At 33.2% G+C, this 17,756-nt stretch overlaps 2 protein-coding genes and 1 long non-coding RNA gene across 8 annotated transcripts; 2 read left to right on the forward strand and 1 right to left on the reverse strand.

Annotated features, from left to right (window-relative positions):
* On the forward strand, nt 1-10,924 carry LOC137832118 (phosphatidylinositol/phosphatidylcholine transfer protein SFH2-like). 5 transcript variants are annotated; one of them, XM_068640128.1, is made up of 12 exons: nt 54-321; nt 443-474; nt 754-878; nt 1,122-1,205; nt 1,348-1,401; nt 1,614-1,691; nt 1,845-1,898; nt 2,019-2,078; nt 2,181-2,276; nt 2,654-2,755; nt 2,853-2,933; nt 3,660-4,173. In XM_068640128.1, exons 3-12 carry the CDS (start codon nt 771-773, stop codon nt 3,957-3,959), a joined length of 1,017 nt encoding a protein of 338 aa, XP_068496229.1. In that variant the 5' UTR covers nt 54-321; nt 443-474; nt 754-770; the 3' UTR covers nt 3,960-4,173. The 5 variants fall into 5 exon arrangements, with proteins under 5 accessions (XP_068496231.1, XP_068496229.1, XP_068496232.1 ...); XM_068640130.1 differs by lacking the exon at nt 754-878 and having other exon boundaries at nt 1-321; XM_068640131.1 differs by lacking the exons at nt 443-474; nt 754-878 and having other exon boundaries at nt 136-321.
* On the reverse strand, nt 6,135-9,080 carry LOC137832117 (WEB family protein At1g12150). 2 transcript variants are annotated; one of them, XM_068640126.1, is made up of 3 exons: nt 8,857-9,080; nt 8,567-8,757; nt 6,135-7,999 (listed from the first exon to the last, which is right to left on the reverse strand). In XM_068640126.1, exons 2-3 carry the CDS (start codon nt 8,735-8,737, stop codon nt 6,425-6,427), a joined length of 1,746 nt encoding a protein of 581 aa, XP_068496227.1. In that variant the 5' UTR covers nt 8,738-8,757; nt 8,857-9,080; the 3' UTR covers nt 6,135-6,424. The 2 variants fall into 2 exon arrangements, with proteins under 2 accessions (XP_068496227.1, XP_068496226.1); XM_068640125.1 differs by lacking the exon at nt 8,857-9,080 and having other exon boundaries at nt 8,567-8,828.
* Nucleotides 10,925-13,359: 2,435 nt separating the features above from the next.
* Nucleotides 13,360-14,619, forward strand: LOC137832119 (uncharacterized). Its single transcript, XR_011084516.1, has 2 exons — nt 13,360-13,519; nt 13,673-14,619. It is a non-coding gene; the product is annotated as an uncharacterized lncRNA (long non-coding RNA).
* Nucleotides 14,620-17,756: the final 3,137 nt, after the last annotated feature.

The following is a 17,756-nucleotide window of genomic DNA, read 5'->3' on the forward strand; positions in this document are numbered from 1 at the left end:
GAATGACATGAATCTTGGGTATATCTATCTATGCAACTATCTACCTCTGAGTCACTTGCTGTACATTAAGTAGAATGACTGCATATAACATCAAACTTTGGTGTGCAGTACTGTATCTGTAACAGTCAAGCAATGCAAACACTCTAGATAGTGAGTGAGTGAAGCACAAGCTACAAAAACTACCAAACAAATACTCCTTTTTTCTTCTCTTCTTTCCTCTGCTGGGCTTTTGCTTCTCTTCATTCTCTCACCAACACAAAAAAATGAGCCTTGTTGTTTCTGAGGATGCCCTCAACAAGCTTCAAGCTCTCATGGATCAAGGTCTTACCTTTATCACATCTTCTCTTTCTTTTTTCCATCTTTCTCTATTTTTCTTTTCTCTCTCCCCCCTTTCTCTTTTCTTTTTTCCTTTTATTGAATTGTTTCTTTCCAATGATGCTAGTTGAGGAGGAGTCACTGCTCAGAACTTTTCAGGTGACCATTTTGGTTACTCATTCCCATATGATTTTAACATTTTAATTTTTTTCTTCTGTTTTTGTTTCTTGGATGTCTGTTTGTTTTCAACATCTGCGTGCTGACCCTGATCTCTCTTTTTTGTGTGTGTCTGGCCTCGGTAAATTGCATGTGGTGGTTCAATGGATTTTGTTTACTGTGGCCTTTTGAACCCTGAAATTCTGGTGATTGCTGCTTCTATGTGTTTCATGGATGCTGTTGACTAATTGGCTCTTCTACATTCCTCCTCTCCCGTTTAAGACTTTTCTCTGGTAGTGATGATTCAGCTAAAGAAAGGGGGAGGGGGGATGAGATCTGATTTCAAGTGTGAAGGTCAATCAATGTTGTACTTCTTGTTAACTTGGTTGAAAGGGGACAATCATTTCGTATGGTTCACACCTCCTATTATTTGAGTGTGTTGACATATATGTAGTTAGAAATAAGAACTTTCTATTTCTGGATGGCTGCTAATTTAATCAATTGCGTGCGATTATCTACCTATTCTAATTATGATGGAGTTTGGTGTAATCTAGTGATCTCTTAGCAACTTATTGCAACTGCTCAAGGACAATGTTTTTCACTTGAAAAACACTCTATTCCCTTTGGAATTTAATTGCAGCTCTTTGCAGAATGTTCATCAAGGATGTGTCACCGAAACCCTAATGAGATTTCTAAAAGCAAGGGAGTGGAATGTTACCAAGGCACATAAAATGGTAAGACATGTGCAGTGGAAGAGCCATGTTATAGCGATGTGGCGGTGCTGTAATGGTTGTTTAGCAATATTGGTTTATTGTTGTTAATTGGCTATGTTATTATCCAACTAATCTAGTTGTAAATGCCTGTATTATTTTTCAGATAATCGATTGTTTAAATTGGAGAGTGCAAAATGAGATTGACAACATATTATCGGTAAGTCTAGATTCCACCAATCCTTGTATATTATTGTTTGGACATTTTTTAGCAGTTCATATTTTTTTAGTTTGGAGTTTGTCTGTGATTGAGAGATGTTCTCGCCGTGGGCCTTTATGTATTTTTTGACAAAATCTTATTAAAATGTATACTTATTGCACAAGACTATGAGTTCTTACATGTTATGCCTGGATGCTGTTTCATTCTTTCAGAAACCTATAATTCCTACTGATTTCTACCGAGGCATTCGTGATTCACAACTTATAGGTTTGTCTGGGTACTCAAGAGAGGTGAGGTGCTCTTCAACAAACACAACCTTTTCTCAGTACATATAATCTTAGTTGTGCTTGATTGTTATCTAAATACATATTTTTATTGTCATTAACTGGCTTCTTATATCTCATGCCAATTTTAATGCTTGTTCTGCCTCCCATACTTTCCAGGGTCTTCCTGTCTTTGCAATTGGTGTTGGGCTTAGCTCATTTGACAAAGCATCTGTAAGAATTTTTAATGGCTATGTTTGGACTTTAGAGCACTATCTATTTCTTTTTCTTAAAAACCTTGTGTTCTTATCTCTTCTATTTCTAACACTATTTTGTGTGCTTGTATGATTGCAGGTCCATTATTATGTGCAGTCTCATATTCAAATTAACGAATATCGTGATCGTGTAATATTGGTGGGCATTTCACTTTGGAGTCCTTTTAGATTCTTAATTTTTTGATTAACCTGCTAATTTAGCTTCTGCTCTTTTGTTTGTTTTGACCCGATGTGCTTGTAGCCTTCTGCTTCAAAGAAGCATGGGCAGCCTATTACCACATGTGTAAAAGTTTTGGATATGACTGGTCTGAAGTTGTCAGCCCTGAATCAGATCAAGGTACATTCTAATTGATACAGCTACCTGGTACAGCAGGGTTAGTACAATTGGGAATTGAATGAATTCATAATACATTTTGATGTTAGGAAAATAATCATGCAGGTTTGTGTAAATGGTAATGCATCCATTAATTAAGAGTCGGTAAGGTGAAGAGATTTGTGTTCGTAGATTAACATTTACATGTGATGTTCAGTAAACTAGAGCATATCCGGAAGTAATGGACTTACTCAAAGTTGCACTGCAAGATTGAGTTTAGATTAAACTATTTTTGTTATTACTTTGTGCATAAATGCATAAAGCAGGAGAGTTGGTCAACTTGTTGCCTTTGTTTTTAAATATTTTCCAATATCGCTGAGTTGTCTTTCATGCTGATGCAGTTGTTAACAATAATATCATCCATTGATGATCTGAACTACCCTGAGAAAACAAATACTTATTACATTGTAAATGTGCCATACATATTTTCAGCATGTTGGAAGGTATTCCTTGTGACTTGGTTTTCTGTATGATATTTTTATTCATTATACTAGTTTAAGTTGTGCACCTAGGGATAATGCTTAAGATTTGCATTGGCAGGTTGTGAAGCCACTTCTACAAGAGAGGACAAGAAGAAAAGTGCAAGTCTTGCCAGGTTGTGGGCGAGATGAACTGTTGAAGGTAAAGTGTTTTTTTTTTGTAGTTTTAATTCTCAGATAAGAACTGATGGAAGTACATAGTCCCAGCAGCAGAGGTTATCTATGATAAAAATTTTGTTTTGTCACGAAGCTTGATCTCAATTTTGCTCAAAACCATAGACTCCTGGAACATTAATTTCAGAATAGAAAAGAGAAGTGTAAAAGTAGAGGACAGCACTGTTTCCTTTTAATGTAATAACAAAGGAGGACAATCAAACAGAAAAAAACATGTTAGGAAAAGTAAAAGTTAGGCAGTCCTTGAAAATTTGTCACAGAGAAGCTAAATTGGCAGTTTTATCTCCAGATAAGAGACAGTAGCATATGCCTATGCATGAGAATCTTTATTGTATTTCTTCCAAGAACAGAATAGAAATAAATGATTACTTGTCTCATAATTAAAAAAGGTACATTATTCCAGAATGAACACAGTGCTTTATTAGATCCATAGATTTCGCAATTTATGTTTCTCTGGCATATATACATCTGTGCACTGTTTTTCCATAAAAGGTAGCAGTAGCCAGAATAGCACAGTCCATTCCTGTGGAAGTGCATACAATCTTATCCTGAAAATTTCTTTTCTATTCAGTCCTTGTTAATAAGCTTGTGGAGTATTTTCTTTTTTTTGTTGTTGTTATAAACAGGAAAATGTTGGCTAAATGCTTGGTAACATGTTGTCTGCTTTAAATTAACAAATAAAATTTGCATGTAGATCATGGATTATGCATCACTGCCACATTTCTGTAGAAGAGAAGGCTCTGGATCATCCAGGCATTCAGAGAATGGAAATGGAAATGGAAATGAAAATTGCTATTCCTTGGATCATCCTTTCCATCAGAAGCTCTACAATCACATAAAGGAGGAATCCAGAATCCAAGAACCTGTTGAACCAATCAAGCAGGGATCATTCCATGTAGATTTTCCAGAACCCCCTGCTGAGAAAGCTGAGATTGTCAAGACTTTAGAGTCTGAGCTACACAAGTTTAAGATCAGCAATGGAACTTGTGATTGAAGATTGTTTGATACTGTTGCCAATGTTGGCGATGTTTTCTTATGTAGTACAAGGGTTCTTCCTCTTCACTACCATCAGGATTCCGCAGTACTAGTTAGCCTTGTTTATGTTAGCTTCAGAAATTTAGGGAGTAGTAAGAATAAAGCGGATACTAGATTTGCATTATGCCTTAATAGCAAGTACGAAATGTTATTAAATCTGATCATTCCCATCATGTTTCTTCTAAATCTAGATATTTGCATATTTAATCTTCAAATTCCCTTCTCAATTTAAATAGAAAACAGTTTGTGTTCCAAGTACTGAACTTGGAAATAAAGAGTGTATACATGTGGAAAGAAAACCTTATTCATTTCCATTTTTTTTTTACATAAAATAGTAGAATGGAAAGACATTCATTGATAAAATTCTACCGACAACATATAATGTACTTAAAATTTTCAAACTAATGAGTTAGTGGTTACATTCTCAATATCATATATTAATTATTCAAGTAGTATCTATTTTAAACCATCTAATATTTTATAATTAACATAAGTGGTCAGACACTATAATTGGTAAAATATGTAATAACCATGTTCTCAATTCTTATATTATTTCTGGTTCAAACCTATTAATGTTTATTTATTTTTATTTGAAGACTATTAATGGTATACAAATTTGAAGTTTCATTAATTATTTTTTCAACCTTTTATGGAGTTAAGAGTTTAAATTAGCCATACATTATGTCGGTTTATATGTAGTTGCTATATTGTTATGACACAAGCAAAATTTCCACGTTCCTATTCTGCTACGCGGTTCTAGCTGGGCCCTCTTGGCATTAAACACATTTTAATGTCCGTTAAATTTCACTATACTATTTGGTCCATCGTTGAACAGTAAAAAGTACTCAACTTTTTCTTCTTTTGGTACTTACTTTTTTCTTCTGTCATCATTTAATTTCTTTTACCTAGAAAAAAAGGCCACTTGCAAATGTCACTTGGCTTAGGAGGAAAATAAAAAAGGAACAGGAAGAAAAAAAATCGTCATATGAGAGTGATATAAAGAGAAAGTAATGAATAGATAAAATATTGGTGCAATTGGGGTAAGATTTAAAAAGACAGGGATTTTCCCTGAAAATATTCGTAAATAACGTCTCGGTATGAGATATAAGACATGTTTTCGTGAAGTGTTCAATAAAAAAAAAGTATTTGTTAAATATCTGACAATTTTAGTATAGTTCTAACATAATTTTTTTAAAAAATTATATTAATTTTTTAAAAATTCAAATTTTATTCTATAAATTGTTATTATAATTATAAAATAATAAAAAAATATTTGTGAAACATGAAAAATATTTTTCTACTCCAAAAATAATCTGGAGCATACTTGTGTGCATAAATATTTATTGTCAATTTACATAATTCATAATTATATAATATATATAGATCTGTGTCTCTGTGTCTTACATTCTAGAGATTTTACGTATGTTTGTGCCGTAGTGTCGTGTTTGTGTTACATAAATGGTTAGACGGAAAGAAAATAGAGGATTAAAAAAAAAGAAAAAAAAAGAAATATGTAATAAATATTAAGGTTTTTTTTTCATTTGATTTATTATCATAGTCACATACTATTCCTATATCTTAATTTTCTGTAAACATGTTTGGAGAAACTGAAAAATAAAGACTTCTTTAAAAAAATAATGAAGAAAAAAAGGAAATCAACTTCTTCCTTCCTAAGTTGGATTAACTTATAAATAAATTGAAATCAAATTTTATAAAACAACTAATATAAAATAACTTTTATAAATTAATTTAGAGAATCGTTTTTTTTACCTTATAAAAGGGTTTATGATTTTTTTTTCCTAACAAATCTCTTTATATTTTACCATTTTTGAGAGAATTCTCCTAACAAGATGCAGAAGCTAGCCTCAGCCACTTTGAATGGTTTTTTGGGAAACAGATACACTTGTTATGCCGACAAATTGCTTTATAGTCACATTTGGGTTACAGAAATAGAAATAAAATATGAAGTTCATGTCGTAAATTAGAATTGTGCATACTTTTTTTAAATTCTTGTTTTTAATCTGTATATTAGTTATATCAGACAGAAGAGCATTTTATTTTACTTTTTTGAATTTGTTCTCTCTTAAATTTCCAGCTTCTTCACTTCAATTACCACGTTTGTGAATGATGAACATCAAAGAACAGTTAGATCTGAACATTTTGTCTAAAAATGCAGAACATGAAATTTTTGCGTTCCCTAAGAACTGAAGAAACTGGGACTTTGACAATAAGCATTCACATTTGCATGGAAGTTGGAAACAATGATATGGCTTTGAAAGCTAAATGGGAGAGATGATTGATGATATGGTGCAAGGAGGCTTTGAACTCCCAAGAGAAATTAAGCCACAAATCCAATGAATGCTATTGAATATTGATTAGTGACAGATCCTTTTTGCTGTATAACCGAGACTGAGTTTTTCACTTTTAAATACGCAGAGGGATTGGTCTTGGAGAATTGTCTGAGCATTCCGAGTTTTGTTCTTCTTGACGCCTCTTCTTTAGTTCGCACTCAACTGCAACCTTTGCAGAATCTGCCATCTCTGCATTCCTCAGAGCCATGTCTGTTGCAGCCTTTATTTCCTCAATTGCTTTCAGGTTTGCCTCCACCTTTTTGTTCACTTCATTCTTTCTTGAGTTGATTGCTTCCACCTGAACCAATGATGCTGTTTCTGTTCTGTCAATCAAATCTTCAGATTCCTTTATTTTCCCACTCAATGCTGCAAACTCATCAACTGTCAACACAATCTTCCCATTTGAATCTAAAACTGAGACTGTGTCTTGTGTGTTGTCACTGTCAGACATCATCTTCATCTCCTCAATGGCCTTTTGTTCTGCTGCTTTTGCTTCCTCAGCCTGTTTCAGAAAAAGCTCTAGTTTCTTCTGCAATTCTTCTGCCACGGCTTTGGATTTTTCAGCCTCGTGCTTCAGCTCTTGAGTTTTGCTTCTCATTTCTTCTTCTTCCCTTCTTGCAGCTTCTGTCTCAAATGAAAGCTGTTTGATCTTCAATTCTACTGCAGCACTGTCTTCAGATTCTTTTTCCACCGCAGAACTTGTCTCTTCTGATCCATTCTGTAGTTTATCAGTTAGGGTAGCAGCAAGGGCTTCTGCTGCCTGTTCCTTCTCCTTGAGTTCCTCTTGCTCTTTCTTGACTTGTTCTAACTCTGTCCTGAGGGAATCCACTAGGTTTCTCAGGGAGGTTTCCTCTTCAGCAACTTCCTGAAGTGTTTTCGTGGCTTCTTTGATCTCCAAAGTTATTAGTCTCACAGAATCCATCTCTGAAGCATGGGCCTGTTTCATCTGCTCTTGGAGAACCTGAATCTCTTCACTTGTTTCATGAAGTTTGTCCTCTAGACTTTGTGTTAGTTCATGGTCATACTCATTCTTCAAATTCGTCAATTTATTCTGTGCTTCTTCCTTGGCATTTTCGTAGAAACTTAGTCGTGCTTCTCTTTCTTCCATGACCTTTGCCTGACTATCTTGGGCTTGTGATGAGGCAGCCTTCAAATGTTGAATTTGTTCTTTCATGGTTGCAATTTGCTTTGAGAGTTCCTGGAGCTTTTCTGAGTTCAATTTTGCAGAACGCTGAGCCTCTCCTGCTGTCTGGAATGCAGCCAGTTTTGCCTCCAAAGCTGTGTCAAAATCCTGCCTGATTTTATTGAGTTCTTGTTTGGTAGCATCTAGTTCCTTTACTGTTGTTGTGTACTCCTTTCTTGCATGCTCTAGTTCTTGTTTCCAAGCTTCATATCCTATAGCTTTTTGGGATAATGCCTGTTCAAGTTCTTTGGCCTGATTCTTCACAGCTTCAGCAGCTTCTATTGCTGATTGCTTTGATTCTCTCACACTGACGAGCTTCTTTTGCAATTCCTGAAGTGTCACATTGGCCTTATCAAGCTCGGAAAGTGCTTTTCCTTTTGTGCTCTCAGAACTATCCAGCTTTTTCTTTATCATCTGTAATTCTCTTTGGGCCAAGAGAAGCTGAGTCTCCTTTTCCAGAACATTCTGCAAGTCACACAATTTACTAATTGTGTATCATGTATAACTTCTCAAAGAATGACACTACTAATAATGAAAACTGTCACAGTTGTTAGACACCCAAAATCATGCAAATGAAGCACTTATGCAAACTTGGAAATCTCCTCAAACCGTGTATGCCTTGCAAAGACAAAGAGAATTTGTTGGGTTTCTTAAGAAAAACGTATTTAAGAAAAAGAAGACGAAATATATTATGAAAGGAGCTTACTAAACTTTTATCTCTAGTTTTATATATAGAGCTAAAAATGAAAGAATATTAACGACATCTTAATCTTAAAATCAACTGGTAACATCCTTAATCTTGAGTTAAATGATAAGAATGATATTTTTTTCTATCTGAGTTAAACCTTGAAGCCTAACAAGTTTCTTAAAAAATAAATTATTCATTTTCAAATTGCAGATATGCATATTTTCAGAAGGGTAAACGTTTCTATAATTAACTAGTATATAAGGCCATCTCTATAATTCTGCTATTCTGGGTTTTGAATCCTTGCCTGAAATTGTTTTTGAGGAAAATTTATGTTTGATGTTTACCTCTGATGATCTTCTCTTGATAGAAGAAGAACGCCTTTCCCTTGAGACGGCTACTTCACCAAATAAACTAACAGCTGCTTTAACAGATTGAAATGGAGCCCTTGTGTCAATCTCTCCAACTTCTCTTGGAGAATCAGATTCCTTTTCTTGATCTCTAATTCTGAAACTCATTATATGCTGGCAAAAGGTATCTGCATGCATGCAGCAGATGATACATAGCAATGCACCACATTTAAAATATGACATTTATAAGATATAACCCAAAAGGACTAAAGTTATGTAAAGCTTACCTTAATGCTTAATGTTACAACAAAGGATATAATGAAACAAAATATGGAGGCAAAGAGTCCTCCTTGCACTTGATCAGGTAGGGCCCAGATAATGAATTTGAAAAGTGGAGGTGTTGGAATTCAAAAGAACCCAGATGAAAACGTTGGTTCCTTTTAAGTCCAACTTTTATTTACCTTCCCGATGAGAATATTCAAAAGAAAAACACTCTAAAATATGGCTGGTTAAATTTGTTTGGATAGAATTGATTATATAGATAACTTATATTTGGTTAAGAGGGATTTGTGGTGGTGTTGACATAAAAAGAAAATGGCGGGTTGTCAAATACAAAAATGACCCTTTTCCATTCTGTAGATGGGAAAGCTTTGGAGTACATGCGGAAAATGGGGAAGATTCCAACAAGCCATGATGGATATAACATTTTACAGTAAATATGAGTTGGAAAATTTATCAAAACCATTTTAGCAGAAGGTCAATCTGGTTCAACTCAGTCCATGGTGTTTAGAGGTTGGCAATTCCTTATATGGAAAGGTGGCTACTCCTCCTTTTTTTAGGGTTCTAAAGGTAAGATATGTTACAAATTTCAGTAAACCTTGCTGATCTGGATCCATGATACAATTATAGTAACTTTATCTGAATCCGTTTATTGCTACATGCTTGTAACCAACAAAGAGGTTGAGTCTTGATTAAAGAAATAAAATAGAAAAAAATGAGTGAAGTTAGATGATAACAAATGTCTATATAACATATATAATATAATATAACAATTTTTTCAAAAATAAAACATAAACAAGAATATTTTGATTTTGATTTCCGTTCAAAATGAAAGAAATTATAGAACATTAATCAGACAGACCATATTCTTTTGCTGTCTGCTGCATCTTTATTTAATAAAGGTTGGAATATTTTTATCATTAATTTTCCAAATTTCTCTCTTCCCTCTGCTTTAAACTTCATCAACATGATCGCTCTCATACTTCTCCCAACTTATAGGAAAAGTTTATAAACAATACTATTAACATTCTAAAAAAAAAAGAACATAAATAATAAATAATAAATATTATTAAGTTATTATTATATACTAAATATCACTCTTAAATATACCAGTTGACAACTCCAAATTAATATACGAGTTGATCACTCCAAATTAAAGGAGGACAATCAAATAGTAAATTAAAGGAAGATAATAGAAAAATAGTGTTAATAAAAGTAAAAGTTAAAAGAATAATTCAGTGACATCCGTTTCATCTTAATTTACAACAAAATATTAATATTTATAATAATAATTTTTTTTAATGAAAATATAAATAAAATATAAAATATTAAAATAATTTTTAAAATTAAAAAATTATAAATATTTAAATATTAATATTTACAAAATTAAAAAATTATAAATATTTAAATATTAATATTTATAGAAGTGTTGGATGAAACATTGGGAAAAAAAAACATTTTTCTTTTCTATTTTATACCCCAGATAAGAGACAGTAGCATGTGCCTATGAAAGAGAATCTTGATTGCATTTCTTCCAAGAACAGCACAAAAATAAATGATTACTTGTCTCGTAATTAAAAAAGGTACATTATTCCAGAATGAACACAGTGCTTTACTAGATCCATAGATTTCGTAATTTATGTTTCTCTGGCATATATACATCTGTGCACTGTTTTTCCATAAAAGGTAGCAGTAGCAAGAAGAGCACACAATTCATTCCTGTGGAAGTGCATACAATCTTATCCTGAAATTTCTTTACTTTTCTATTCAGTCCTTGTTAATAAGCTTGTGGAGTATTTTTTTTTGTTATAAACAGGAAAATGTTGGCTAAATGCTTGGTAACATGTTGTCTGCTTTAAATTAACAAATAAAATTTGCATGTAGATCATGGATTATGCATCACTGCCACATTTCTGTAGAAGAGAAGGCTCTGGATCATCCAGGCATTCAGAGAATGGAAATGGAAATGAAAATTGCTATTCCTGGGATCATCCTTTCCATCAGAAGCTCTACAATCACATAAAGGAGGAATCCGGAATCCAGAATCCAAGAACCTGTTGAACCAATCAAGCAGGGATCATTCCATGTAGATTTTCCTGAACCTCCTGCTGAGAAAACTGAGATTGTCAATGTTCCTACAAAGTTAGAACCTTGCAAAACACTTTTTCTTGTTGCAGTCTTTTCGTCTTTTCGGTCTCTCGGTTGAGCTCTAAATCCAAATACGATGGGGAGTGTGTCAGGAAAGACACTTCAATGATCAAGTCAGTTAGATAGTTAAGTATTAGAGAAGTAGGGAGTGAATAGTTACCTTGAGTGTTGTGCCTCTCCTTCTATTTATACTGCTATGGATGAGCTCTGACTGTTATGAACCTTCTTTTGAGTCCAGTTGAAGGCCCAATTGCACCTTAACCACACTTTGCGCTTAATCTGGTTTATCCTCGTCTAATTACCTATTTGACTGTTATCCTTATTAAGAAAGAGTGAACTTTAAGTCCAACTCAACCCCATAAAACCGGCTCATAGGGTTGAGGTTGGCTAGTCGACTATTCGGCCATCTGGTAGTACAATTAGTATATAATCTTGCGGTTTGAGCAGGTTTTGGGTTAGTATGCTAAGAGGTATGTTTTTGTGACATGTTGATACATTTGTAAAGTTATCTTTAGTAATATGAATGTTTCCGTCTATTTAATATTTCAAGCTTTATATGCATGTTCATGTTATTGGTGCCATTGCCTTTTTGGTGGAATTATGAATTCCTTTAAGTAAATCTCCTGGTGGTGGTTCCTGAGTAAAATATATTATTATAAATATAATTTTCATTCGTGATCACTTATAATGTAAAGTAAAATATTGAGATCATTAAAACTTAATAGCCAAGAAAAGAGTGAGTGGTGGTAGCAAATTATCATATAGATATGCTATCATTAATTTCAGTTGTGATAAACTTGATATCTACTACTTCAATTTGGTGAAGATTGAAATTTTATCTGGTGCATCTTTTCGTTTTTTGTGGCCCGATAAAACTCTTCTTTTGTTAAGTTATGCATAATTCTATTATATGAGATAGGTGCCTACAAAATGCAGAATGGATTCATGCAATTCAAAACGGACACTAACTTTTAGTATGTTAAAATGGACTCAAAATTTGTTGATTACTTTATCCATTCTTTTATGTTCAAACTAAAAAGGATCGTGTGATCATTCAAATTGAGTTATTATGTTATGTTTCGATTGATATATTATATGATGATGAATTTGTTTGATTATATCATCTTATAATTGAGTTTGATTGTATCAATTAATAATTCATCTTATACACATAATTTGTGTTTAATATTTTTTTTTCCTAGTATATAAAATCTTAAGTGGCTTGAAGTCTTTATGAATCCATGATCACTTCTTCCAAACTCTATGTCCCCTAAATCAACACAATTTACAAGAACTATCACACAATCACTTCTTTTGGCCACAAACCTTTCCTCTCCATCTACAATAATAAATCAACAATTTCATGTGTCTTTTCTCTTCCAACAAACATTAAAAAGAAATATAACAAAAGAAAACCAAAATCTTTTATACATACCACTATTCTAACTAGCTTTAACTTATAAACTACAATAAGGAAGGAAGCATCCTCCTTACAGCTACATAGGTGTAACTATAGAACACAAGTTGTTCCTACCACACAATTGTTGATAGGAATGTTTACTCCATCTTTTTAGCCAAAAGAATAAGTAACACGGTCCATACGCATGCGCGATGCACACATATAATTAATAATTGAATAATTATTTATTTTGGATCTATTCGCATAAATATGTATACACACGTTTTTCGCAATCAAATATTTAAAGTCATTGTTTGGGGACAATACTCACACTCTCTTCTTGACAGGTTATCTTTTTATTCCTTTTTATCAAATTGATTATTTTTTTTATTTCCTTTTATTTATTTATTTAATTAATTAAATTAAGAATTATTAATAAATATAAAATATTGAATCGTTTTTTATTTATTGTTGTAATAACATTATGAATTTGGAAATGTTAATGATAAAAAAAAAATACAGATACATAAGCATAGAAACGCATGTGTTTCTCCTTGTATTTATAATAATATTATTCAATACAAATGCTAATAACAAACATTGTTTGAAAGAATGCACTCACATTATTTAATATTTTTGTTATGGATATTTTCTCTTTCAAAATATTTTATGAACATTGAATATATATATTAAAAATGCATATTTTATAAACTAAAACATATGAATTTTAAATAAATAAAGTAAAATTTAAAAACTAAAAATAAAAGAAACATGATGAAAATAAAATAAAAGAAAACAATATTGGAGTTTTAAATTCTTTAATTATACAACAAGAAATAATATATTTACCTTCACAACCTCTGTCAGAGTAGGGATTACCATAACCGAATTGGCAGAACATCTCTGACCTAAATGTTTATATCGTGATGATGTAAAGTATCAAAACAATAGGAGGAGATGATTTGAAGGGAGTGTAAGGTCCAAATTGTTCACAATCTCCCATTCAAGCACTGCAGGACCACTTCTAAATCCTTCATCACACCATCCACAGGAAAGTAGTAGCTTGTGAGAGCATTATAAGAATTGGATCGACGGAAGTTCAGATCTTACTCTACAACCATGGTGTAAGTGCACACATCACTCTTTCATTCTCCTGTAAACCTTTTATTTCAATGATGTATTCTTTAAGATACAGTGGCAGGGAATTCTCATAGCAGGATTTCCCATTACAATCATTGTTACTATGCTCCATTTGCCCAATATCATCTACCTTGCAGTTCTCGTCGCGATGGACACAAAACCACCCATTTTACTTCAAAAAGGCCATAATATTACAACCTGCTGCCACAAATTTGTTGTATTCCTGTGAATACACGAAAGGGCTTCCTTTCAGCGACTGGTTGACCGGCGGAGAATCTTTGGTTCCACAGTTACTAGGGTAAATGGGATGGTTGATATTAACCAGGCTTACTTCGACATAAATGGATGTCACTTCTAGTCTTATTGACTTCAGGTAAGGTGTGTGAATGTGATTGGTATATGTGGGAATGTTTCTGCATTCTATTTCAAACCATTTCCCTTCATAGCACTTCAAACTCTTCATTCCAAACGAAAAGGGAATTGGAACATCTCCACATTGCCAATCACACTCAGGCTTTGCTACAGGTAGGTCATCTTGTGCATATACCTCCCATATTACCAAAATGATGAAATGAATCACGAATATCAGAATCATCGTGGCTTGTTGACTGCTTCAAGATTGAAGAGGTGTTTGTTCAAGCCTCCAACTTCGTACCAAGATATGAGTATTTATATGAAACTCAGACACGGACACCGACAGACACGAGGATGACATGGATGAATTGAGCTGTGCCGGGCACGACCCAGGTTGTGGAAACGCCAAGAACACTTTTAAGTCAGCGAGAAAGAAGGAGAACAGAGAAGATGAAGGATAAAAAGGAAGAAGGGGAACAAATAAGAAGATGAAAGGTTGCAGAGAAATTGAAAAATGAAAAGTGAGGATTGAGAAATGGAGATGCATTCACACTGTTATGTTATGGATGTATGCATACACATTATTGCACAATACATAATGCAATATAAGATTCAGGTTGGTGTTCTGCTACTTAGATGAAAAGGTGACCTTATTTCTAAGATAGTAGAATAATCATTCCAAGATTGATACTGTTCCCTTATAACAAGTTCATTATGTCTTTCTTGTGCATTTGACTTTCCTTCCAATTTGCGAATACTTTCTAATTCTAATGTGACTTCCTTCATAGTCTCTTTCCATTCAACTCTAAACATCTATTTGCAAGATTGACAACTTCCACTATATGATTTTTTTCCCTTCCTTCATCAATAGTATTAAATACACAATCTTGCTCCACACACATGATGAAATATGAAGCTAAACTTTTTGGCTTCCTTTGAACTTCGGAGGGTTATTGGCCTTTTTCATGTTAAGAGTTCAACAAGAACTATTCCAAAGCTATAGACGTCACTTTTTCCTATGAATAAACTAGTTTGAAAAAATTCAGGGTCAAAGTATCCAAATGTACCTTGAACTATTATAGTAAGGTGAGTAACATAACTGGAAATCATTCTAGATATACCAAAAGTATGCTACTTTTGCTCTGTACTTTTCATCCAAAATTATATTAATGGACTTGATATCTTTATGATAAATAGGTTGAAAAGTAGCAGAGTGCAAGCAAAACAAAGCTCTAGCAACTTCAGTGGCAATTCACATTTACAAATGCGGTCTTGGTAAATGACCGCATTTGTAAATGTGAATTCCTTATTTACAATTTTAACCCCACTTTTATTGTCAACCCATTTACACTTGAAAACTGGAACGGAAAACTTAGTATAGTTAATCTCTCATATCTCTTCTATAAACCCATAGTATGCCATTGATCCAAGTACTGAATTTGTATCTTTCGAAGTCGAAAACTGCATTGACTCGGCTTCAAGAGTAACACCAGAATTTTGAACTGTACTCTTTTCATCTGTGTTATTCAATATGTACAAATGTGCTTGCAAGACTTCTGATCGAGATTTGCTTACAATATTCACACCACGTAAACATTTACTTGTAGAACGCCTGTGGTGCCATGAATTAGCTGGAACACCTATTGGATTTGCTTTAGTATGACCGCATTTGTAAATCATTTGAATTGATTTACAAATGCGGTCTTACCTTACAACCGCATTTGTAAAACAATTTAATTTCAAAAATGCCACCGCGTTTTTTACAAATGCGTTTAAGTGCAAAGCCACACTAAATAAAGGGTCGTTGTTTTACATTTCTGCACCGTGTCACCATATTACCAATGAATACAACAATCACAAACATCAATGCATATGTGCAATCGTGGTATACATAATATACAATCTAGTATACATAGAAAAACTTATCAATAATCATATTTAACAACGTATAATAACAATGTTCAAGATTATCCTTCAAAATTTTATTGAAGTTTTATATACTGATTATTTAATCAAAATAATTTTATTTAACACAAAAATTAAGAATATTTACCCATTATATAGTACGAATATGAATATCTTTCAAGATTAATGTTCTGCTACTTAGATCAAAAGGTGACCGTATTTCTAGAATAATCATCCCAAGATTGATAGTCTTCACTTCTAACAAGTTCATTATGTCTTTCTTGTGCATTTGACTTTCTTTTCAATTTTTGAATACTTTCTTATTCTAATGTGACTTCCTTCATAGTTGGTCGTCTCTTTCCATTCAACTCTAAACATCTATTTGCAAGATTTGACAACTTCTTTGATATGATTTTTCTCCCCTTCCTTCATCAACAATATCAAATACACAATCTTGCTTCACATACATGAAGCTAAACTTTTGGCTTTTTCCGTGTTAAGAGTTCAAAAAGAACTACTCAAAAGTTGTAAACGTCACTTTTTTCTATGAATTGACTAGTTTGAAAAAATTCAGCGTCCAATTATCCAAATTTACCTTGATCTACTATAGTAGGGTGAGTAACTGTTGGTTATTAATTCAGATTTTATTATTATTAATTCATATTTTATTACTCTTAAACTATTTCACCGTTATATTGCATTAATGGTCAATTTACAGGTCTGTTAGTATTCCTAGTTTATAGCTTCCAGTAAATTGTAATTATTATATATATGATTGAGTGAATCAAAATGAAGAAGATCAGTTTTGTAATTTTGTGCAATTACGTTCAATCCGTTGCTATAATCTTATGCCTTTTCTTATTTCCTTCCATTAGTTCCTACAATTGGTATCAAGAGCTAGGTTGTTATCATGAACTCTACCCAATTTTCAGTCCCTATCCTTGATGGAAAAAATTACAATCGGTGGTGTGTGCAAATGAGAGTTTTGTTTGATTATCATGAGTTATGGGATGTCGTTGAGAGTGGAATATCTGCATTAGTGGAATATCACCAAGGAGGCGTTTATAATAAATCAAATGTTGAGTGTTATAATTGCCATAAACATGGTCATTATGCAAATGAGTGCATATCAAAAGGTGGTAATCATGCTGCCAATTGTGCTTAAGAAGACAATAATCACGAACAAGATAAAGAGGATCACGCAGTACTAATGGCAGCCACATCAAATGAAACTCCAAACAATCAGACTTGGTATTTGGATACAGGTTGCACAAATCACATGTGTGGTAAGAAGGAGTTGTTTGCAGATTTGGATGACTCATTTCGCACAAAAGTGAAATTCGGTGATGGCAGGTTCATTCCGGTGATTGGAAAAGGGCAAATTCTTATCACATTGAAGAATGGTGATCACAGGTACATCTATGATGTTGTCTATGTACCTGATATGAAAAGTAATTTGTAGAGTATGAGGCAGTTGGCCGAAAAGGGTTATGTGATGCACATAGTTGAAAATAAATTATCAATTTTTGATAAAAAAAGGTAGTTTGATTCTTAAATCTTTTTTATCAAAAAACCGCATGTTTCCAGTAGATATTCATATGGGTGATTTCAAGTGCTTGAATCCAATAGTGAATAATGAATCGTGGTTATGGCATTTACGCTTTGTACGAAATATCACCCTTGCACACAAATTTAAAATAATGTTTGGTTTGATTTGATTAGATGAGGAGGACAGTGTATTTGAGGGAATTAACAGCTACAGGCAGACACTGAAGCAGCCAACACGCCACAGTGATTCTAAAATTCGTGATCCATTTCATCATTTTGGTAATATGGAGGTATATGCACAAGTTAAGCTTCCTGTAGGAAAGCCTGACTATGATTGGGAATGTAGAGCTATTTCAATTTCCTCTCCGTTTAGAATGAAGAGTTCAGAGTGCTATGTAGGGAAATGGTTTGAAA

This window comes from Phaseolus vulgaris, chromosome 6 (genome assembly GCF_000499845.2).
Source record: "Phaseolus vulgaris cultivar G19833 chromosome 6, P. vulgaris v2.0, whole genome shotgun sequence".
NCBI lineage: Eukaryota > Viridiplantae > Streptophyta > Magnoliopsida > Fabales > Fabaceae > Phaseolus > Phaseolus vulgaris.